Here is a 25628-nt window from a genome sequence, read left to right on the forward strand (position 1 = left end):
CAAGGACTTGGACCATCTTCTACTGCTTTACCAGGATCATTAGCATGGAGCTGGATCAGAAGTGGAGCAGCCAGAACTCAAATTGGAATCCATGAGGGGTTCTGGTGCAGCAGGCCAGGGTTTTAACCTGTTATATCGCAGCACTGGACTCTGGCTGGTCATTTCCTAACTGCCCACAAAAGATGGAGGTAGTCCAGGGCTAGAGCCAAGAGCCAGGAATGCAATCCAGGCCTCACAAATGGCTGGGAAGAACTCAATTACTTGAACTATCATGCCTTCTTCCCAGGAACCGTACTATCAAGAAACTGGAGTTGGGAGCTGGAACTGGAGAAATTGAATGCAGGCACTCCAGTATGGGACATCAGACTTATCACTGCTAGGCTAAGCGCCTACTCTAAGCTAGTCATTTAAATTCTACTACCATACCTTCTAAAGTTTATTTAGATATTTATTTTATTTGAGAGGCAGAAAGAGTTCTTTTATCCACTGATTCACTCCGTAAATGTCCACAACACCTGGGGCTGCACCAGGCCAAATCCAGTAGCCAACAACTCAATCTAGGTCTCCCATTTGGTTAGAAGGGACCAAAGTATTTTTTTTTTTTTTTTTTTAAGATTCATTCATTTATTTGAAAGCCAGAATTACACAGAGAGAGAAGGAGAGGCAGTCTTCCATCCTCTGGTTCATTCTCCAGATGGCCACAAGGGGCAGAGCTGCACTAATCTGAAGCCAGGAGCCAGGAATCTCCCGTATAGGTGCAGGAACCCAAGGACTTGGGCCGTCCTCCATTGCTTTCCCAGGCCATAACAGAGAGCTGGATCGAAAGTAGAGCAGCCAGGACTCGAACTTGTGCCCATATAGGATGCTGCAAGCAGCAGCTTTAACCTGCTACACCACAGCGCTGGCCTTTGGACCCAAGTATTTGAACCATCACCTGCTGCCTCAGGGGATGCATATTATTAAGGGGCTAGATTAGAAATGGAGCCATTAGAAATGGAGACATGAACCCAAGTCTGCTGATATGGGATGTGGGCATCTCAAGCAGTGATTTAACCATTGAGCAAAACACCCATCCCTACCATACCTTCAACAATCTTCCACTTTGTATTTAGGTCAATAATACTTGTGGTAGAAACAAAAATAAGTTGAAAGCAACCAATGAAAAAATGAATGAAAAAATTTTAAATGTGCAAGTTGTGTCAAAAATGAAACAATTTAAATTGAATCAAAAATTGTCCTGTAATGACTATATTAAGGAAAGTTGTGAAGGCCCTGGGGTATCATTTCTCCCAAACTTAGAACAACAATGGACTGCTCAAATCTCCCATTGATTTCCACATTTATTACATAGTGAACATTTGTGACTACCTATGTCTGCAATAGCATGTTACCAAATCCAGTAAACTGTGGTTAAATTTGAAGTCAAGAACACTCCTCCATACAACCAATGTAAGAGGATTAGAACAAGACTTGAATGCAAGTACTACAGCAGACATAGCTGTGACATTTCAGCATCTTGCACACAAGTGGAAAAATACAGAATCATAGCAACATTGCACTGGATTTGTGCAGGAAAGGGATATTAACATGATTTGTAAAGAAACATTGGTGGGGCCGGCGCTGCAGTGTAGTTGGCTAAGCCTCTGCCTGCAGCGCTGACATCCTAAAAACACATGGCTTAAGTCCTGGCTGCACTACTTCCTATCCAGCTCCCTGTTACTGGCCTGGGAAAACAGCAGAAGATGGCCCAAGGGCTTGGGCCCTTGCACCCACATCTGGGGCTTGGAAGAAACTCCTGGCTCCTGCCTTCAGATAGGCTCAGCTCTAGCTATTGGGGCCACATGGGGTGTAAACTAGCAGATGGAAGACCTTTCTTTTTGTCTCTCTCTCTCTCTGTAATCTCTCTCTCAAATAAATAAATAAATCTTTAAAAAAAGAGAAAAGAAACATTGTTGATTCAGGAAAATAAGAGTCTGCTGGCAGAACTGAAGTGTTGAACTTTGAAATGACAGACACTTACATCCTGTAAGATGCTGTGTCCATTCAAACTTATGCCACTATCACGTAGTACATGTTTCTGAATTAAACACAGCACATTACCTTTATCCTCTGAATTCCAGTATAGCATATATCATACTCACTGGTTGTTTTTTATTATTTGTTTTTTAGCTATTTGTGCAATGTCTTAGTTTATGGTAAATTCAAAGGCCTGTAAAAACAGGAATATTTCATCTCCTTGTTTTGTGCCCTGTAACACCTAGAAGATACACAGTTTGAGTTTTCTATAGATGTACAGTACATAAATGAACTCTGTAATAGAAGGGGGTACTCACAATAATGAAATAATACTGCAGTCCAGTGCTGGCCTCAAATTTCTAATGAATATGGTTGATTTGAGGCATAACATAATGTATCTTCTGATCAACAGTGGTTAGTATACAATAAAGTGTGAAATTAAATAGAAATACCTGTTCCTACATTGTGGCATAACAGGTTAAACCGTCACCTTCAACTTTGGCTTCCTATATGGGCGCTGGCTCCACCTCCAGCTGCTCCATTTCCAATTCCAGTTCCTTGCAAAAGCATGTGAGAAAGCAGAGGAAGATGGCCCAAGTAACTGGGCCCCTACAACCATGTGGGAGACCCCGATGAAGCTCCTGGCTCCTAGTCCATCTAGTCCTGGCTGTTGTGGCCCTTTGGAGACTGAACAGGTGGATGGAACATCTCTCTATCTCTCCTTCTCTCTCTTGTAACTCTGCCTTTCAAATAAATAATATTCCCCCCAAAATTTTGTATAACATAAGCATATTTTCCACTTTACAAAGACATTTGGAAAAAAAAAACTGTATACCCCCTGTTCAGTTTTACAAAATTGATGCAATTGTTGAGCTTTGATCAGATTTGCTAGCATTTGAAAGTGCTTTAAAAGCAGCACTTAAGTAGAATATTAAGTGGATTGACTACTTAAGTATGAATGCTGTAGGCCTTCCCCAAGTAAGCTCTTAGAAAACTCACTGCTGTTTACTTGAGTCTTACAGAGCACTGACTAATATGTGGATGATCAAATTTTGTTTTTCTAAAGGCAAAATCAATACCTTCTGTGATCTATGAAAGATGATTTCAGAAACTAAGTTAATACAGCAAAATACATACGGAGATACAAATCTGTGTTGCATTATAAGTTTAAAACCGTTATTTGGAGTGAAATATTCAATTTCATAAGTGATTTTGCATGCAGGCAGTTTTTTTTTCATTAACTAAGAAGTCATTGGCTTCTGTATATTTTATTGCATGTTCAAGGAGTCAATGAAAATGCTCAAAAGGCCTCTTTTTTTTTTCTAAAAAATTGGATGTCTGCATTTCTTATTCGTTACTCCTTCAGGGAAACTGGGTAGCCAGCAATCTCTGCAGACTATCCTACAGACTGAAGTAGAGCTAAAAACTCACACACACACACACACACATACACACACAAAATATAAGATCATATATGCAAATATTTATATATGCGTCTAAATATATATACCAATACATAAACAGGGTACTTAAATCTTTGTGGAGGCAAATAGATAATACAAGGTTATAACGTTTCCTAAATATCAATATTAGATTCCATTAATTTCACCATGTTCTGTATAATAAGGAACAAGAATAATAAATGTTATTTAGAAAGATTTCCTTAAGAAATATTAGTAATCTAATGATGTTGCTATCACTGAGAGTAAAAATGCAAGTTATAGACAGAGAATTTACAGTAAAAGTGTGTAACCAACAATACTTATACTAAGAAATCATTAAAAATCTCTTACAAATTATAAGAAAATGACAAACAACTCTTTAAATGGTAGGTGAAAGGTTTAACCAAGCAGTTCACTGAGGAAGATATCTAAATGACCACTGGGTATACAATGATGTGAGAAGGTGCTTGACATTATTAATCATTGAAAAATTCAAATTGAAACCCCCCAAAATGTAACCATGTACTCATGAGAGTGATGGTGTCCAGGGCATAGTGGGTTAATCCTCCACCTGTGGCGCTGGCATCCCATATTGGTGCCGGATCTAGTCCCAACTGCTCCTATTCCAATCCAGCTCTCTGCTGTTGCCTGGGAAAGCAGTAGAAGATGGTCCTAGTCCTTGTTCCCCTGCATTCACATGGGAGACCTGGAAGAAGCTCCTGGCTCCTGGTTTTGGATTGGCACAGCTCCGGCCATTGCAACCATTTGGGGAGTGAAACAACAGAAGGAAGACCTTTCTCTCTGTTCTGCCTCTCACTGTCTGTAACTCTACCTCTCAAATAAATAAATTAAATCTTAAAAAAGAAAAAGAGAGTGATAATGTCCAAGGTTAGTGATGACATGAAGCACCTGGAACATTCATACATTGTTGGTAGCAGCATACCGAACTTCTTGGAAATATCTACTAAAGTTAAACATTTGCCTATCCTGACTTAGAAATTTCATTTCTAGAAATATACCCAAGAGAGGCCAGTGCCATGGCATAGTAGGACAAACTTCTGCCTGCAGCACTGGCATTTCATATGGGCACTGATTCGTGTCCTGGCTGCTCCTCTTCTGATCTGGTTCTCTGCTTGTGACCTGGGAAAGCAGTGGAAGATGCACTGAGTGCTTGGGTCCCTGCATCCACCTGGGAGGCCCAGAAGCAGCTCCTGGCTTCAAGTTGGCCCAGCTCTGGCTGTTGTGACCATTTGGGGAGTGAACCAGCAGATGGAAGACCTCTCTCTCTCTCTCTCTCTCTCTGTAACTCTGCCTCTCAAATGAAAAAATAAAATCTTTTTTTTTTTTTTGACAGGCAGAGTGGACAGTGAGAAGGACAGAGAGAAAGGTCTTCCTTTTTGCCGTTGGTTCACCCTCCAAAGGCCGCCGCGGTAGGCGCGCTGCGGCCTGCACACCGCGCTGATCCGATGACAGGAGCCAGGTGCTTCTCCTGGTCTCCCATTGGGTGCAGGGCCCAAGCACTTGGGCCATCCTCCACTGCACTCCCTAGCCACAGCAGAGAGCTGGCCTGGAAGAGGAGCAACCGGGACAGGATCGGTGCCCCGACCAGGACTAGAACCTGATGTGCCGGCGCCGCAAGGCGGAGGATTAGCCTAGTGAGCCGCGGCACCGGCCAGAAAAAATAAAATCTTTAAAAAAATAAATATACCCAATAAAAATACAACATACAAGAATAATCAGCAGTCAGAAATAATTTTAATTAAAAGTGATTATTATAGATGATTTATTTTAGATAAAAACTAGAAACAACTATTTAAACTCTAAGGACTATCAATGCTAGTATGAAAATTAGAAATACATACATGAATTCCTTATTGTACCATGAGATAGAGTTTTTTTTATTCAAGTAAAAAATTAGTGTTTGAATGTTTTAGTGGATATTGCTAAAAATTACTTTTATGTAATTGACATAATTGTTGGAGGACTATATAATATCCATGTTAGTATTATCTTCATACAGAAATTTTAAAAAGTTATTTCAACTTATTTTTTCACAGTAAATGGATTGAGTTAATAATTTACACAGAAAAACGAGGTAATATATGATTTGAAGAAGTATATCTGGGCCTGGAATTGTGGCACAGCAAGTAAAGCCACTGACTAGGACACTGCTATCCTACATGGGGGCCAGTTCATGCCCCGACTGCTCCATGTCTGACCCAGCCCCCTCTAATGGCCTAGGAAAAGCAGCAGAGGATGGCCCAAATGCTTGGGCTCATGGGAGATCCAGATAGAGCTCCTGGCTCCTGGCTTTGGCTTGGCTTGACCCTGGCTGTTACATGGCTGTGGGAAGTGAACCAGCAGATGGAAGATCTTTACTTCTCTGTCTCTCTCTGTAACCTTCATTTTCAAATAAATACTTAACTTTTTATAAAATAAATATATATTTACTTCATAAATATATTGGGATTTTAGAAATATTAATATTTATAGCTTAGTTTATTGAATTTTTTATTTTAAAACTGAGCAGCTGATTTTTAGTGAAGTAACTTTTAGGTTTCTAAAAATATTGGTATCATAAATGAAGCAAAAAATGTATTCAAATAGTAACATAAGTATGGGAAAAAATCTATATAAAAGCCACAGTTATTACTTCTAGTTATTACTCAGTGGGTTGTCATTAATGGATGAATTACTACTACTTTCAGAAGAGAAACTGATTTTTAAATTATCAATGTTATAATTTAGAAAAATTAAGCATTTTCACATGTTTTTCAAGTTTTTTAAAGATATAATTTGCAAATAAGCCCGAAAGAAAAGAGTACAATGGGTCCTAATCTTCTTAGGACCCAGGATTTGTAACCATCAACATTTCAATAGACTTCAGGCAATTTTTTAAGGTCAGACTTTCATACATCCTAACAAAATCTTATAATCACTGGTATCAGGTTCAAGCTCATTAAATATTTCTGGGTTTTCAAGAAATTGTTTTGTCCACTCTGGGTGGTATAGTTCAAGTTTATTAGACTGCCATAAAAGATGTAGCTTCTTTTCTCAGTTTCAATGATCTAACTGCTTCATTTTAAAATCATTTAGAATATTAAAATAGAGGAGGAATATCAAAAGTATTATACTCAATGCTATCCCAATTATTTTATCAGTTGTCTGGAAGCTGTTGTAGACCTGACACATGCTAATGACATGAGTAAATTTTAAATATCATTATGCTAAGTAAAAGAAATTGTACATAAAGGTTCTAAACAGTGTATGATTCCATTTATTAAGGTAGTCTAAAAGGCAAAACTATAGCAGCAAAAATCAGTTAAGTGGTTGTAGGAAACTAGGGATGAAGGAAGTGATTTCACTTAAAAAGGACACTAAAACTTTTTTAGATGATGGAAATGGTGTGTATGTTGATCATGATAGTGTTTACATGACTACATATATTATCAATATTCATCAAAATGTACATTCAAGAACATCAAATTTTGGAGCTGGCATTGTGGTGAGTGGGTTAAGGCAATGCTTGCAACACTGGTATCCCATATTGAAGTGGCTGCTCCCTTTCTGATCCAGCTTCCTGTTAACGCACCTGAGAAGGCAGTAGAAGTTGGCCCAAGTATTTGGGTCCCTGTAACACACGTGGGAGAGTCAGATGGAGTTCCAGACTCCTGGCTTTAACTTGGACCATCTCCAGTCATTGTGACCATTTGGGCTTTACCCACTGTACCACAGCACATGTCCCATATCTTTCTTTTCAACACTACCCATGCCATAGCAGGTAAAGCAGCCACCTGCAGTGCCAGTATCCCATATGGGCACTGGTTCGAGTCCTAGACACTCCACTTCCAATCTAGTTCTTTGCTATTGCCTTGGAAAGCAGTAGAAGATGACCCAGCTCCTTGGGCCCCTGCACTGGCATGGGAGAACCAGAAGAAGCTCCAAGCTCCTGGCTTCAGACTGGCACAGCTCCAGCTGTTGCTGCCATTTGGGGAGTGAACCAGTGGGAGGAAGACCCCTCTCTCTCTCTGCCTCTGCCTCTCAAATAAATAAATAAATTAACATCACCTTTGGAGCAAGAATTTACCCTAATAAGACACTCCTGTCCCACAGCGAAGTGCCTGGGTTTGAATCCTGGCTCTGACTCCTGACTTCAGTTTCCTGCTAATGTAGACTCTGGGAAGAAGCAGGTGATGGCTCAAGTAGTTGGGTTTCTACCACTCCCTAAAGATACTTGGGTTATATTCCCAGTTCCCAGAAAAGGCTTTGGGCAATGAGCCTTGGGATGAAAGTATTCTTGCTACTTCACCATCTCTCTGCCTCTCAAATAAATAAGTCGTTCATTGATTTAATGCTACTAATGTTAAATCATTTTAAGTAAGTCATATACTTTACTGTGAGAGTTTATTTCCTTCAATTTTCTTAATCTTTGAGTGTTTACGTATTTCAAAGAAAAAATGTGATATTAAATCTTTGTATGCAAATATATCTTAAATTATCATATACTTTTGTTCCATAAAATTTAATATATATAAGTAATATCCATCATTTTAAGTTATATAATAATGCACTTTGTGTGAATTTCTGATATGCCTACCCTTCTAAATTGCTTATGGAACACACACACTCACAGTCTCAACAGGAAGAAATTTTCTCTTAATATTAATTTCAGTTCATTTTTAGATTTAAGGTTAGCTTGGAAGCATTTTCATATACAGAACATGAAAAGTTCCTCTTCCAAACAATTAATAAAGTATATTTTGCTTTGACACTATTCATTGTAGTGAAACTGTGCTGTACTCTTATATTTAGATATTAAAATATTTTATAATCTTCTGCTATAGAAAATGCAGATATTTTAAATATTGTAATTTTTTAAACAATATATAGACTTGATGCTCCTTAATAGTTTGAGGTTTCTATTTACCCATGAATTTAAATAATTATGTATCTTCTAAAATTTTCCAGTAGAAAAATCTTAATACATGAGTAGGACAAGCCACATTTTTCCTCAATATCTAGATACCTCAGCTCATACTTTTCTTCTTGATCACCCACTGATTTGTAAATATTTTCACATCCCAGGGAGATATTTGCAGTTGATTTTCTCTTTTAAGCTTTTAACAGGCAGCTAAAAGAGTCACTGAATTCAAAGCAGTACACAGAGCAAGAGAAATTAACTTACATATCTGGATATAATTTAGGGCATACACAATGGGGTTTGGCTGATCTTAAGTGTAGAGATTTATCCATTTCATCTTTCATAATGTCTTCTTTATTGTACTACATATGGAAATGTCAATGAAAACTATTAAACTAGAAAATACTTTATGAAAGTCATAAAACATTAGTTTGCGTTGCATTTCAATGAAGAATTATGGCAAATCCAATGCACTGTTCATTATCTCTTTCTTTTTAGTTTAGTTCCAATACACTCACTGGAAACCCTGTGGGCTTTTGAAAGGTCATTTCCAATAAGCACCAATAGACACTGAGCTGGGAGGAACGTCCACCCTAGTGGTGGTATGATTGCCTTTATATGGAAAAACAGCACCTATCATTTCATCTGTAATGGATGTCACAAAGAGAATGCAGAAATAAAAATATGAACTCAAACAGTAAAAATATTCAGCTGAATTCTTTGAAAATGCCAAGTGACTAAATTAAAATAAATAAATAAGTATGATGAGACATTACAACCTACAACCAGGCTTTTTCCTTTTTCAAGTTACTTTGTTGAAAAATATATGCTTTCCATTTCCATAAATATTTTCTTAAACAATATTTTCTAAATATTTTACATTTAGATATCACCATATTCTTGTTCTTGAGGGCTTAAATTATAATGAAAATGCAGAACAGATCCTAAATTTACTCAAAATAGTAAGGAGGAAGAAGAAGCCCAAAAGTAATCAAGTTTGCCAAAAAATGTCAAAATTTCAGAATTGGAAACTGGGGAATTTAAATTTTTTAAAAATTATTTAAGAGGCAGAGAGAGAGCAAAAATAGACAGAGATAGAGAGACAGAAAGTTTCCATTTGCAGGATCAATCCCAAATGAACTCAATATTCACAACTAGACTTGGCAATAGCCAGGAGCAGGGAACTCAGTCCAGGTCTCCTGTGTTATTGACAGACTTGCTGCTTCCTAAGAATTCACATTGGCAGGAAGCTGGAATTAGGAGTGGGACTGAGACAGAATTTGGGTACTCTGATATGATATCTGGATATCACTAGATCAAATACCTAGCCCCAAATTCCATTTTAAAGAAATAATGTGAACTTTTACATCTCTTCTCTGTAACAATATAATTTTTCTTCTATAATCATAAAAGAGTAGCAAGTGAAGAATTCCAGAATGTAACAAATTAGTTTACATGCTACTGATTTTAAAAAATCAGCAATAGATCATTCCTTAAAACAATTATGGGATATTTTCTGCATGTTTAAAAAATTTAAAAAAACAGGAAATGACAAATTATGAAGTAAAAGATAGTTAGCATAATCATTTAATACAAGTTCTTCATCTTACCTCTCTTATCAGTTGCTGAAGAGATGGTGATGCTATAGGGTGTAGACTTGAATTACCCCTGATAGGACTATGGATGCTAATGTAAGCCACAACATTTTTCTGTAGAACCTTCTTGAAATCCTGAAATCAAAAAAGGGTCCATCTTTAACATAAATAAAAATAATAAATTCTGTCTTATCAAATAAATGTTCAATAATAAACATTTCATATTTAAAATCATTACAGTGTGTGTAATTTTTAAAAAGAAATCTCATTATTTAAGAGTGGACAATGACTACAAAGGATTTTACACATAGAGTTGTTAAAGAGTTAGCTACAGAAAAAGAGTTAGATACAACATATTATGAAACATTTTAAAGCATGTTTCTGACAAAAGTCAAATTTTCAGAGAAGATGTTCTTAAAATGCTATTATGGTAAAGAATTCAACTACAGAATACAGATTGGGATATTTATTTGCTCCATTGAATTAGAGAACAGAATGGGTAACCTACTACAGTGGTTAATAAAACTGGCCCTTTCTTTTGAAGCACTGTGATCCTTTCTATACAAAGTATTATTTACTCTGAACAACTGGGGCATAATACAATTGTGACCCTGATAATGTTACTTAAAATAAAACTTGGTGTATTTCATTCATATTAGCAGCATAAAATGATTCACTAGAATAGGTTTCCACTTCTCTGCTGATCCCTAACTCACAAATTGAAAACTGATTCTGTTAATAAGGAACCACTACAGACCCCCTGTGTTACTACAGATCCCCTCTGTCCCTCAGAGGACAGGCATTAGAGTAACTCTTTGAGAAATTAAGACTTAGAGAAATTTCTCCTGCCTGATTATTTTATTTATTTGAATGACAGAAAGACAGAGATCTCCCTTCTGCTGGTTTACATCCCAAATGCCCACAACAGAAGGGCTGGATGCAGACAAAGATGAGAGCTAGGAACTCAATCCAAGTCTTCCATATCGGTGGCAGAGACTCAACTACTTGAGTTGTCACCTGCTGCCTCTCAGAATGAGCATCACTAGGAAGCTGGAGTTGGAATTGGAGCAGGAACTTGAACCCATCACTCTAATATTGGATTGAGGCACCTTAATAGCATCTTAACCACTGTACCAAACTCCTACCACTAAAATCTGTAGTATTTCTACAATGTTATGTAAAAAATAAAGAGGCTTCACCGAAGAAATAGTCCTTTTTAAAGGATCTGTTTAGTAAAATGTTACATTTTTTCTCAAAGTTCAAATTTAGTATCGAGTCAGTTCTCTGATGCTTTCACTTAAGTCCCTGTTTTAAAATTATTGACCAAAATCACCCAATCTGCCTAAATATTACTGTGGGTTTCCAGGGATTTTTATGCAATAAAATCAAGAAAAATCAAACAGGACAAGATGGCATGTTAACAAAGGGCTTTTTCTTACATAAGTGGGGAATACAAAATTTCCAGAAGTTCTTAGAAAATGGAATTTAAAGTTAACATTTATTTTGGTGCAAAAATGTTTTAAATTCAAATTTTTCATAATATACTTTGCCTGTGGACTTTTGAAGATGCTCTGAATATTTAGATTAAAGATTGGTTTCACTCTATTAAAAATGTTTCTTTCTTGGAAGGTATAGAGTTGATATCAGTCGACAGATGAGGATAACTAAAAATTGTCTAAATTTCTCTTCAAGCAGATGGTTACAAATTGGCTTCATGAGGTGAACTGAAATGATCTTCAGAGACACAGTAAATTATAAAAGTAATTTTAATATGCTAATAATCTGTATATGCTTCATCATTTTCATTACTTGTATATATTTGCCCATCTCATCACATACAAAGCCCAAAAATGACAAAATATATAATCAGTCGTCAAAAATCACATGCCTACAAATATTCAAAGACGATGTTAATCTAATCTTTTGAACAGGAAGATCATTTTCTAACCTTCTTTGCTGTAGACTCCCAATTGTAGACATTGTATTTTTAATTATATGTTGATTGAGAAAATGTAAATTTACCAGAAATACCACAGCATCAATGACACTTAAAAATGACTTTATAGCAGCAGTATTTTGAATTAGTCAATTAAACCACCACTTGGTATATGCACAATCCCTATTGGAGTGTCAGTTTGAGTAATTTCTATGCTGCTTCTGATCCAGGTTCCCGCTTATGTATACTGGAAGGCAGTAGATAATGGCTCAAGTAATTGTGTTCCTGCCTCACACATCAGGAACTCAGATGGAGTCCTTGGCCCCCTCTCAATCTGAAACAATAATTTCTCATATACATTCAATACCACATTAATTCAACTTACAAGTCATGATACTTGATGCTCAAATCAATTCAGGAGCTTTTTGCAATAAATGCCCTATGCATTAGAGTTAAGCATATTTAATTTAGGAACTACCAACGTTAGCCAAGTATCCTTTATAAATATGATTTCTAAGTATACATATTCATTTAGGATTAACACAATGATTGTGAAAGTGATGTCCAGAGATAGGTATCTGGCAGAATGTTTGATATACTGAAATAAATATTTGGAACTTTGAAGAATCTTTGAGACATTTCCTTAATACATGCCTTATTGTTATAAGGAAGTTGAAACAGTGTTTCACTGTTTCTGAATTACTAAAAGGAGTCCATTCTCTAAATTATTTTGCAAGTTGTTAGTTAATATTTAAAGTAATTTTGAATAGAAGTTTGAGAGGATGGCTCACCTGTTGCATTTTCCATTTTGCTTAAAAAATTACTATTTTTGACTGTGTTTTATTAGCAATGGGATTTCTACATTTGAATAGCTCTTTTTAATATGGAACAAACACTCATAATATTAATTTATACATGGGCAAGCATTCTAATTTGCAGTTTATGTATCCTGCTGACCTCTATAGTAAAAATTTTCTCATCTTTAAGTTTTCTTTCTTCAAATTAAAATGATACACTATATTTTCTTTTCTATATCTTTTTTATATTTTCTTTGATATTCAATAGAGCTTTATCTTAAGTGCTTCAACTTAAGTGTTTAAGTTAAAAATGTAACAAGAAAAGTTCTCATGAGATAGAATATGTCCCTCAAAGCTAAGTAGTGAACAATGTTGATTATCAAATAGTTTTATATTCTTACTTAAAACAATATGGCATTTGTGTGTGTGTGCATATGCGTGTGTGTGTGTGTGTGTGTAGCTGTGTAAGAAAGAAGGGATAAGCAGATAGTGGAAAATGAGTAGAAGGGAAGAAAGAGAGAAAGAAGGAAACCACTATTTTGAATCCAGTCTATATGCTATATAGATAAATTCAATGGTAATAAGGAAATAAACATGCAATACAGGAGACTGTTTCCTATTCCCAGATAATTTTTTAAATAAGATAATGGTATGTATCACCTGCTCCTTTCTTTCCCATTGCCTGTCTAGGTATCTTCTTGCAAGAGTCAGGTAAACTCTACTGGGGATGATATCAGAGTCTGTGTTCTGGCAATAGGGATCAGAGTTGCAGGTCACACACAATTCACTATAATCTAACTCATCGTTCTCTTCATGCTTACAAGTTAGCTCAGCAAGTTAGCAAATATGAAACCCTGTTTGAGAGACACATTATTTCCTTGGCTCCATCAATTTTGCATTGTCTAATTAATACAGAAAGAAAAGAAAAAAACTTATAACTGATGTATAAATATGTGTTTACCTCTCCCCATTCATATGAACCAATATTTCCAAAAGCTGTTCCTCCCCATGAGCAGAAAACAATTGTACGGTCTGGCCTCCACCCTCTCTTTACTCTTAACATCAAGGCCCGGATGAATGCTGTGATTATTGCAGTACTACTGGCCCATTCTTGTCCATTGTAAGTGTACGCAGTATGATGATGGCTGCCTACTATGATATACCGGTCTGGAAACAGAAGAAAATAAAGCTATTAAAACAAAATATAAACCTTAACAATAAAGTTAATGACATTTCCATAATCCTATTCCACAACTGAGCAACAATTAAGCAAATTGTTCTAATAATTAAGTCTACTTTAGCATTTTTCGCCCACTGTCTTGATTCACACATCTGTGTATATCAAAACAGAGGCAGCTGCTGAAACAATTATGAATCCAAGGCTTAGATATGTATTACTGTCCTTTACACCATGAATATTAATTAATGAAGTATACAAATACGCCACAATGAAACCCTTATCCAACATTTCACTAGTATTATAGTGGGAAGTACCTTGTCAACAATCTGTATGCTCAGTAAATATTAATGAACTATTAATAGATTTGAGGAAATAGTTATTCAGTAGTTGTAAATATTAAAGTGCATTAATCATATATGGATTTTGCAATAAACAAAGTGTTTAGAGAACTGCTTCCTACTTACAGTTCTAGTCATTTTCCTTTCTCTTAAGAGAAAAATAAAGTTCTCCAATATAAAAACCTATTCCAACATTGTCTTTTCACCTATTTTTTATCTTATAATCATCCACAATTCACTAGACACAGAAAGTCTTCTGAGACACATAGCTGTGGACAGTTCTATGAACATGACCCTTGTCAGTAATGAAGTAGGCATAAAAAAGATGTACTTCCAAGAGATTCCACTGATGCCATTGTCAGTAAATACTGTTGGTAATACTTTCAGAGATTATTTGATTAGGTGCCCTGTATATCATGTAAAATATTTGCTTGTGTGAGTTTCATTACACCATGAGATGTTCTATAACGTGGCTAAGTATACGAACTCTGAAGCACACTTTTGTATCTCACTCATTGTGTTACTTTGGAAATTTTACCTAAATTCTCTGTACTTTATTTTCATCAACTCTAATGCAAGAATACAAACAACAAATTTGGCTGTTTTGATGTTTGACTGAGTCACTAGATGTAAGGCATAGAACAGTGACTGACACAAGGTAGGTTATACATATGTGTGCAATAATCATCCCTTGATTTCATGATGTCAAGGAGCTACCTCATAGTGCAAAGCTATTTTAGTTTTCAACGCTGATTTTAAGAACCAGCAATGGATTTGATCTTTCAACATTTTATCTAGATGTAATTAACATTTTATCTAGATGTATATATAATGGGTCTGCAAATGTTTGAAATGATGATTCATTCATTGATCTCCCATAAATGTCTGACAGTCTGCTTGAGACTGTCTATCATCCAAATAAAACACATGTAAAAGGCCTAATGCCAACTGATGATTGTTTCTAATTTTCAGAGATACCAAATAAGAAAATCATCTAAGTAAGCAACCAATTTTTTCGTAGAACTCAAATAAGGAGAATTTAAGAAACTTTACATATATGCACTGACAAATATTAATGGTAAAATTGATCTTTTTAAATCTATGCTTTTTTGTAGTCTGAATTTCCTTTACCCTAAAGCTAGCATAATTTTGTACAACTAGGTTTTGCAATAATAACTTGCAAATGCAGAAATGATGATAAATATTCTAGTGCTCCATCCTTATGATAGCAATTCATTGAAATAGTGGAAATAGAATAGTAACAGTTTCCAAATTCATTTCTGTCTTATATTTAAAGACACCATGATCAGAGGTTTCCTTACAACACTGCTGCAGTAAGGAAATAAGAGAGAATAAGTACCTTTCATGAATTTTATGAGTTGGCTGCCCAGAACTAGGAGGATATAAAACTTGATCTCAAAATTCTCTGGTTTAGAAATTAGGTCAGTTTTACAAAAGTCATAAAGAACAGTTATTCTCCATGGGGAACTTGAATGATGTCTAAACCAAATAGACAGGGGCCAGTGCTATGGTGTGGCAGGTGAAGCCTCTGCTTGCAGTGCTGGCTGGCATCCCATATGGGTGCCAGTTCAAGTCCTGGCTGCTCCACTTCCAATCCAGCTCTCTGCTATGGCCTGGGAAAGCAGTGGAAGATGGCCCAAGTGCTTTGGCCCTCCACCCACGTGTGAGACCTGGAAGAATCTCTTGGCTCCTGACTTTGGATTGGTGAAGCTCCGGCCGTTGTGGCCATCTAGGGAGTGAACCAGTGGACAGAAGACCTCTCTCTCTCTGCCTCTGCCTCTCTGGAACTGTGCCTTTCAAATAAATAAATACATATTAAAAAAAAGAAAAATAAACAGAAGTGGCACAACTGTTATGAAAAGACTGTGGCACCCTACACGGTGTAACAGGCATACCTGACAGTAAATTAGGATTAATGACATATATTAATAATTAATGTATATGTCAGTTATTTTAATTTTTTAGTATACATAATGCCATTTGAATGCTCCATCAGTAGCCCATAACTAGATATAAGATATTTACAATTCAGCCAGTGATGTTTTATTAAGCACCTCCAAAACCTAAACCACTGCAAACTTTGGACAGAAACAGCAGTGGACCAGGAGTCAGGAATCACATGTTGATTAACATTAAAAACTGTATATGGTGACAATTAAAAATTATTTATTCAGGCCGGCGCCGTGGCTCAACAGGCTAATCCTCCGCCTTGCGGCGCCAGCACACCGGGTTCTAGTCCCGGTCGGGGCACCGATCCTGTCCTGGTTGCCCCTCTTCCAGGCCAGCTCTCTGCTGTGGCCAGGGAGTGCAGTGGAGGATGGCCCAAGTCCTTGGGCCCTGCACCCCATGGGAGACCAGGAGAAGCACCTGGCTCCTGCCATTGGAACAGCGCGGTGCGCCGGCCGCAGTGCGCTACCGCGGCGGCCATTGGAGGGTGAACCAATGGCAAAAGGAAGACCTTTCTCTCTGTCTCTCTCTCTCACTGTCCACTCTGCCTGTCAAAAAGAAAACAAAAAACAAAAAAAATTATTTATTCATTTATTTTATTTGAATTACAGAGAGTAAGACAGATAGACACAGATATTCTATGTGCTGGTTCACTCCCCAAATGCCTGCCATAACCATGTGTGGGCCATGTCAAAACTAGGAGCCCAGAACTCAATCCAGATTTCCCATATGAGTGGCAGGGACCTAATTTCTTGGGCCATCACCTGCTTACTCCCAAGGTCAACATTAGCAGGAAACTGGAACAGAACTGGAAAAGAGACTGAAACCCAAGTACTCCAATATGAGATGTGGATATCTGAAGCAGGTTTTCTATCCACTGCACCAAACACCCTAACCAACATTTTTTTTTTTTTCAGAAAACACAACAACAAAATTAAAATGTTTTCTGCTTTATAAATGTCTTGATAAAAATGTTAAGTATGGTATAGTGACTAAAAAAGTGGCTTTTTTTATCACTTGTGAGCTTAACAAATCTAAACTCTTTTACTTTTCACTAAAACAACCCCTTGCATGCGTGTGCGCGCACACACACACACAGACTCACCCTTCACTGAGATTTATTTTTGTTTTTTTGTTTTTTTTTTTAATTTTTTTTTTAATTTTTTTTTAACTTTTATTTAATGAATATAAATTTCCAAAGTATAGCCCATGGGTTACAATGGCTTCCCCCCTCCCATAACTTCCCTCCCGCCCGCAATCCTCCCCCTTCCCACTCCCTTTCCCCTTCCATTCATGTAAAGATTCATTTTCAATTCTCTTTGTATACAGAAGATCAGTTTAGTATATATTAGGTAAAGATTTCAACATTTTGCCCATATAGCAACACAAAGTGAAAAAACTACCATTGGATTACTAATTATAGCATTAAATAGCAATGTACAGCACATTAAAGACAGAGATCCTACATAATTTTTTTTTCAAATTAATTAATTTTCTATGCCATTTCCATTTTAACACCAGGTTGTTTTTTTTTTTTCATTTCCAATTCTCTTTATATACAGAAGATCAATTCAGTATATAATTAGTAAAGACCTCATCAGTTTGTGCCCACACAGAAACGCAAAGTATAAAAATACTGTTTCAGTACTAGTTATAGCATCACTTCGCTTTAGACGACACATTAGGGACAGATCCCACATGGGGTGTAAGTACACAGTGACTCCTGTTGCTGATTTAACAATTTGACACTCCTGTTCATGGCGTCAGTAATCTCCCTAGGCTCTAGTCATGAGTTGCCAGGGCTATGGAAGCCTTTAGAGTTCGCTGACTTTGGTCTTATTCCGATAGGGTCATAGTCAAAGTGGAAGTTCTCTCCTCCCTTCGGAGAAGGGTACCTCCTTCTTTGATGGCCCCGTTCTTTCCACTGGGATCTCACTCCCAGAGATCATTCATTTAGGTCTTTTTTTTTTCCCATGATATCTTGGCTTTCCATGCCTGCTATACTCTCATGGGCTCTTCAGCCAGATCTGAATGCCTTGAGGGCTGATTCTGAGGCCAGAGTGTTGTTTAGGACATCTGCCATCCTATGAGTCTGCTGTGTATCCCACTTCCCATGTTGGATCTTTCTCTCCCTTTTTGATTCTATCAGTTAGTATTAGCAGATACTTGTCTTGTTTGTTTGATCTCTTGACTCTTAGACCTATCTGAACTATCAATTTTGAGCTGAAATTGATCACTTGGACTAGTGCGATGGCATTGGTACATGCCATCTTGATGGGATTGTGTTGGAATCCCCTGGCACATTTCTAACTCCACCATTTGCGGCCAGTCCGATTGAGCATGTTCCAAATTGTTCATCTCCTCCCTCTCTTTTTCCACTCTTAGATTTAACAGGGATCACTTTTCAGTTAAAATTTAAACACCTAAGAATAATTGTGTGTTAATTACTGAGTTCAACCAATAGTACTAGAACAACAACAACAACAACAAATACTAAAAAGGATAAAGTATTACATTGTACATCTAAAGTCAGGACAGGAGCTGATCAGTTCATTGTTGCTTATAGTGTCCATTTCACTTAACAGGTTTCCCCTTTGGCACTCAGTTGTCACCGATCAGGGAAAACAAATGATATTTGTCTCTTTGGGACTGGCTTAATTCACTCAGCATGATGTTTTCCAGATTGCTCCATGTTGTTGCAAATGACTGGGTTTCGTTGTTTCTTACTGCTGTATAGTATTCTATGGAGTACATGTCCCATAATTTCTTTATCCAGTCTACTGTTGATGGGCATTTGGGTTGGTTCCAGGTCTTAGCTATTGTGAATTGAGCTGCAATAAACATTAATGTGCAGATGGCTTTTTTATTTGCCAAATTAATTTCCTTTGGGTAAATTCCAAGGAGTGGAATGGCTGGGTTGTATGGTAGGGTTATGTTCAGGTTTCTGAGGAATCTCCAGACTGACTTCCATAGTGGCTTAACCAGTTTGCATTCCCACCAACAGTGGGTTAGTGTCCCTTTTTCCCCACATCCTCTCCAGCATCTGTTGTTGGTCGATTTCTGAATGTGAGCCATTCTCACCGGGGTGAGATGGAACCTCATTGTGGTTTTGATTTGCATTTCTCTGATTGCCAGTGATTTTGAACATTTTTTCATGTGTCTGTTGGCCATTTGGATTTCCTCTTTCGAAAAATGTCTATTGAGGTCCTTGGCCCATCTCTTAAGTGGGTTGTTTGTTTTGTTGTTGTGGATTTTCTTGATTTCTTTGTAGATTCTGGTTATCAATCCTTTATCTGTAGTATAGTTTGTGAATATTTTTTCCCATTCTGTTGGTTGCCTCTTCACTTTCCTGACTGTTTCTTTTGAAGTACAGAAACTTCTCAATTTGATGCAATCCCAAATGTTAATTTTGGTTTTGACTGCCTGTGCTGTTGGAGTATTTTCCAGGAAGTCTTTGCCTGTGCCTATATCTTGCAGGGTTTCTCCAATGCTCTCTAATAATTTGATGGTTTCGGGTCGTAGATTTAAGTCTTTAATCCATGTTGAGTGAATTTTTGTGTAAGGTGATAGGTATGGGTCTTGCTTCAAGCTTCTGCACGTGGAAATCCAATTTTCCCAGCACCATTTATTGAATAGACTGTCCTTATTCCAGGGATTAGATTTGGATCTTTGGTCAAATATAAGTTGGCTGTAGATGTTTGGATTGATTTCTGGTGTTTCTATTCTGTTCCATTGGTCTATCCATCTGTTTCTGTACCAGTACCATGCTGTTTTGATAACAACTGCCCTGTAGTATGTCCTCAAATCAGGTATTGTGATGCCTCCGGCTTTGTTTTTGTTGTACAGGATTGCTTTGGCTATTCGAGGTCTTCTGTGTCTCCATATGAATTTCAGCATCATTTTTTCCAGATCTGAGAAGAAGGTCTTCGGGATCTTGATGGGTATTGCATTGAATGTATAAATTGCTTTTGGGAGAATAGACATTTTGATGATATTGATTCTTCCAATCCATGAGCATGGAAGATTTCTCCATTTTTTGGTATCCTCTTCTATTTCTTTCTGTAAGGTTTTGTAGTTTTCATCGTAGAGATCTTTAACGTCTTTGGTTAAGTTTATTCCAAGGTATTTGATTGTTTTTGTAGCTATTGTGAATGGGATTGATTTTAGAAGTTCTTCCTCAGCCGTGGCATTGCCTGTGTATACAAAGGCTGTTGATTTTTGTGCATTGATTTTATATCCTGCTACTTTGCCAAACTCTTCGATGAGTTCCAGCAGTCTCTTAGTAGAGTTCTTTGGGTCCCCTAAATAAAGAATCATATCATCTGCAAAGAGGGATAGTTTGAGTTCGTCCTTCCCAATTTGTATCCCTTTAATTTCTTTTTCTTGCCTAATAGCTCTGGCCAAAACTTCCAGAACTATATCGAATAGCAGTGGTGAGAGAGGGCATCCCTGTCTGGTACCAGATTTCAGTGGAAATGCTTCCAACTTTTCCCCATTCAATAGGATGTTGGCCGTGGGTTTTTCATATATTGCTTTGATTGTATTAAGGAATGTTCCTTCCATACCCAGTTTGCTTAGAGTTTTCATCATGAAAGGGTGTTGTATTTTATCAAATGCTTTCTCTGCGTCTATTGAGAGAATCATATGGTTTTTCTTCTGCAGTCTGTTAATGTAGTGTATTACGTTGATTGTTTTGCGAATGTTGAACCATCCCTGCATACCGGGGATGAATCCCACTTGGTCTGGGTGGATGATCTTTCTGATGTGTTGTTGCAATCTATTGGCCAGAATTTTATTGAGGATTTTTGCATCTATGTTCATCAGGGATATTGGTCTGTAATTCTCTTTCAATGTTGCATCTCTTTCTGGCTTAGGAATTAAGGTGATGGTGGCTTCATAGAAAGAATTTGGGAGGATTCCCTCTTTTTCGATTGCTCTGAATAGTTTGAGAAGAATTGGAGTTAGTTCTTCTCTAAATGTCTGGTAGAACTCAGCAGTGAATCCATCTGGCCCTGGGCTTTTCTTTGTTGGGAGGGCCTTTATTACTGTTTCAATTTCTGTGTCAGTTATGGGTCTGTTTAGGTTTTCTATGTCTTCCTGGCTCAATTTAGGGAGGTTGTATGTGTCCAAGAATCTGTTCATTTCTGATAGATTTCCCTGTTTGCTGGCATACAAGTCCTTGTAGTAATTTCTGATGATTCTTTTTATTTCTGTGGCGTCTGTTGTTACGTTTCCCATTTCATCTCTGATCCTATTGATATGGGTCTTTTCTCTTCTTTTTTTAGTTAGTTGGGCCAATGGGGTGTCAATTTTGTTTATTTTTTCAAAAAACCAGCTCCTCGTTTGGCTGATTTTTTGTAATGTTTTTTTGGATTCAATCCTGTTGATTTCTTCTCTGATTTTGATTATTTCTCTTCTCCTACTGGGTTTGGGTTTGGCTTGCTGCAGATTTTCTAGATCCTTGAGATGACTTGAAAGCTCATGTATTTGGTGCCTTTCCAATTTCTTGATGTAGGCTCCTATTGATATAAACTTTCCTCTTAACACTGCTTTTGTTGTATCCCATAGGTTTTGGTATGTTGTGGTGTTATCCTCATTTACTTCCAGAAAATTTTTGATTTCTCTTTTAATTTCTTCTATGACCCATTGTTCATTCAGGAGCATGTTGTTCAATCTCCATGTGTTTGCACGTGCTCTAGGGATTCCTGAGTTGCCAATTTCCAATTTCATTCCTTTGTGGTCTGAGAAGCTGCATGGTATGATTCTAATTCTTTTGAATTTGCTGAGACTTGCTTTATGGCCTAGTATGTGGTCAATCCTAGAGAGGGTTCCATGTACTGCTGAGAAGAATGTAAAGTCCTTAGATGTAGGATGAAATGTTCTGTAGATATCTGTTAGATCCATTTGGGCTATAGTGTCGTTTAAATCTACTGTCTCCTTGTTGATCTTCTGTCCTGTTGATCTGTCTATCTCTGAGAGTGGAGTATTGAAGTCCCCCAGTACTATTGTATTGGTGTCTAAGTCTCCCTTTAAGTCCCTTAACAAGTCTTTTAAATAAGCTGGTGCCCTGTAATTAGGTGCATATACGTTGAGAATCGTTATATCTTCCTGTTGAATGGATCCCTTAATCATTAAATAGTGCCCCTCTTTGTCTCTCCTAACAGTTTTTGTGGTAAAGTTTATGTTGTCCGATATTAAGATGGCTACGCCCGCTCTCTTTTCATTTCTGTTGGCGTGGTATATCTTTTTCCAGCCTTTCACTCTCAGCCTGTATGGATCATTGTTGGATAGATGGGTTTCTTGTAAGCAGCAAAAGGATGGGTTTTGTTCCTTAACCCAATCAGCCAATCGGTGTCTTTTAACTGGACAGTTCAAGCCATTAACATTCAATGTGACTATTGAGAAGGAGTAACTTTGCCCTGCCATTAGCCAAAGATACTTTCTAATATATGGATTGAGATTCCTGTGAGCTTTTGCTGTGAGGTTTCCTTCCTTTACCTTCTTTCATATTGGTGACCGTGTTTCTGTGTTTCTGTATGTAACACATCTTTAAGCATCTTTTGCAGGGCTGGACGAGTGGCGACAAATTCTTTCAGTTTCTGTTTGCTTTGAAAGGTCTTTATTTCACCTTCATTCATAAATGAGAGCTTTGCAGGATATAATATTCTGGGCTGGCAGTTTTTCTCTCTTAGCACCTGGGCTATGTCTCGCCATTCTCTCCTAGCTTGCAGGGTTTCTGAAGAGAAGTCAGCTGTGAGTCTAATTGGAGATCCTCTGAGAGTAATCTGGCATTTCTCTCTTGCACATTTTAGGATCTTTTCTTTGTGTTTCACTGTGGTGAGTTTGATTACGACGTGTCGTGGTGAGGATCTCTTTTGGTCATGTTTATTAGGGGTTCTATGAGCTTCCTGTATTAGGATGTCTCTGTCTTTCTCCAGACCTGGGAAATTTTCTGCTAGTATCTCACTAAAAAGGCCTTCTAATCCTTTCTCTCTCTCCATGCCTTCAGGTACTCCTAGCACCCGAATGTTGGGTTTTTTAAGAGTATCCTGTAGATTCCTGACAGTATTTTTTAGATTTCTGATTTCTTCTTCTTTTCTTTGATTTGATTGTTTCCTTTCCTGTTCTCTGTCTTCTAAGTCTGATATTCTCTCTTCTGCTTCGTCCATTCTGTTTTTAAGACTCTCTAATGTGTTTGTCATTTGATCTATTGAATTCTTCATTTCATTATGATTTCTCATCACTATCACCATTTCTTGTTCCACTAGTTGTTTCAATTCATTTTGATTCCTCCTTAATATTTCATTTTCACGAGAGAGATTTTCTATCTTGTCCATGAAGGATTTCTGTAGTTCAAGAATTTGTTTTTGAGAACTTCTTAATGTTCTTAGCAATTTTTTGAGATCTGCTTCTTGCATTTCTTCAATCTCCTCATCTTCATAATCTTGAATTGGGGTGTCTTTTTCATTTGGGGGTGTCATAGTGTCTTCCTTATTCTTGTTAGCTTGGTTTTTGTGTTTGTTGTTTGGCATGTTGGAGATATTTGGTTTCTTCACTGTGGTGTTTTTTCTTGTTACACTATGGCTCTATATTAAGTGGACTGTCTGCTTTCAGTGGTGCCTTAGAGGCTTGTGATGAGTGTGGACTGAGAGCTGTGTTTGGTTCCTCAGGGCTGAGGGTGTGTCAAAGATGACACTCCCAGGTTAGGTGTGGTAAATCTCTCTCTTTTTTGATTCAAAAGGGAAGTAATTCCGCACAGCTGAACGTAATTGGAGGTAGTTATCAGGCAAATGATATACCCACAGGAGCCAGAGATCGGAAGCTCTTTCCCAAGGACCACACAAGGAATCTGTGCTGCCCTCAGTGTGGGCTCCAATTCTCCTGCAATCTCCCACTGGGTTGCCAAGTTAGATGCTAATCTCCTGTTATTTCACCCCTCCCCCCAGAGTCAGGTTTTTCTGCTAGGCTCAGGGCCGGTGCAGACCTGAGGTCGCCCAGCTTATGACGTATGTCCAAAATGGCGCCTGCTCTGTCTTGCTCGCCTTTGAGAGGTGAGCGGAGAGAGAGAAACTTGTGTCCGTATCAGTCACTTTTTTAATTTTTTTTTCTCTCTCTTCTAGTTAGCCTGGTGAACTTTTCCCCACGGAGTTTCAAGCCTCGTTCCCTCTAGCCTCCTCTTTCCGCTTGCTCGCTGGTATCTCGGGCTATGGAGGTTCGGCTCACCTCGCGTTCCAGCGCTGGTGCGTTGAATCTGCCGCTGGTGTCCCGAACTTGGGCTCCCACGCTCTCCACGCAGGTCCACTGTGAATCACTAGTTCCGGAAGAGTTTCCTCTGCTGTTTCATCCCCTACTCTTCCTTGACCCTGCAGTATCTCCACTTATATTAAACTTTCTCTCCCCCCGGACTAAGTGTGCTTCTGCCTATTCCGCCATCTTGCCCGGAACTTGAGATTTATTTTTGAAAAGGTTGGTAGGAAGGGTCAGCACTGCTTAGTGGGTTAAGTCATTGAATGCAATGCTGGCATCCATTATCAGAGTGCCAGTTCGAGAGTCCCAGCTTTTCTGCTTCTGATTGCACCCTGCTGATGCACTTGGGAAGGCCACAAGCACCTGGGGAGATCCAAGTACTTGGGAAGGTCCAAGTACCTGGGGAGGTCCAAGTACCTGGGGCCCTGCCACCCAGGTAGGAAATCAGGATAGAGTTCCAGGTTCCTGGCTTTGTCCTAGCCGAACAAGGGCTACTGCAATTATTTTGGGAGTGAACCAACAGGTGAAAGGTCTCTCTGATTTTCATTCCCTCCCTCTGTTACTCTTCCTTTCAAACAAATAAGTAAGTCTCAAACAAGGAGGGGGGGGGGCATGGTAGGAAAGAAAATAGAAACCTCCTTCTTAGTTTCATATTTATGTGCTCTGAGTGGTATAAGCTTCTAATTATATAAGAAGTAGGCTATTTCATCAAATTTATATAGACCAGTTCTCTGTGAAGTTTCCCAGAAAGTGTGGATCATAAAGATTTAACCCTACTTACCTGGAGAAGTGAAACCCTTTAAATATCCAACAACATTTGTAACTGTTTTGAATTTTGTGACTGTCTGAACTTGCATGCTGACCATTCGTATCTCTGGAAAAAGAAATTAAAGATGCTTGTTTCTTTATATTCTGTGGTGTTTCTCTTAAACATTAAAATCTTTATTCAATATCATTGGTAAATGAATTCCACAAAATTAAGTTTTTCTAGATGACAAAAATTACATTTTTGACAAATATTTATGCATTATTTAGTGGAGACTGTATTTTAGGTGACTATTACGCAATGATGACTAAGATACGGTTGCTGGCTCCATAAGTGCAGAGTCACAAACACACTTATCATGAAGGTTCAATATGACAGCACACAGAAAATGATGTGTGGGCAACTTGTATTTCAAGAAGGGG

The 25628-nt window shown here is 37.8% G+C and overlaps 1 protein-coding gene across 6 annotated transcripts in view; it reads right to left on the reverse strand.

Annotated features, from left to right (window-relative positions):
- The window catches only part of NAALADL2 (N-acetylated alpha-linked acidic dipeptidase like 2), a 1471888-nt gene that overhangs the window by 377714 nt on the left and 1068546 nt on the right, over nucleotides 1-25628 (reverse strand). For all 6 annotated transcript variants that reach the window (XM_062211674.1, XM_062211686.1, XM_062211675.1 and 3 more), the window contains 3 exons: nucleotides 25222-25314; nucleotides 13669-13874; nucleotides 9990-10109 (listed from right to left, as the gene is read on the reverse strand). In XM_062211674.1, coding sequence (XP_062067658.1) covers nucleotides 9990-10109; nucleotides 13669-13874; nucleotides 25222-25314 — 419 coding nt within the window. The remainder of the gene's footprint in view (nucleotides 1-9989; nucleotides 10110-13668; nucleotides 13875-25221; nucleotides 25315-25628) is intronic.

The sequence above is a fragment of the Lepus europaeus genome, chromosome 2, assembly GCF_033115175.1.
Source record: "Lepus europaeus isolate LE1 chromosome 2, mLepTim1.pri, whole genome shotgun sequence".
NCBI classification, from domain to species: Eukaryota; Metazoa; Chordata; class Mammalia; order Lagomorpha; family Leporidae; genus Lepus; species Lepus europaeus.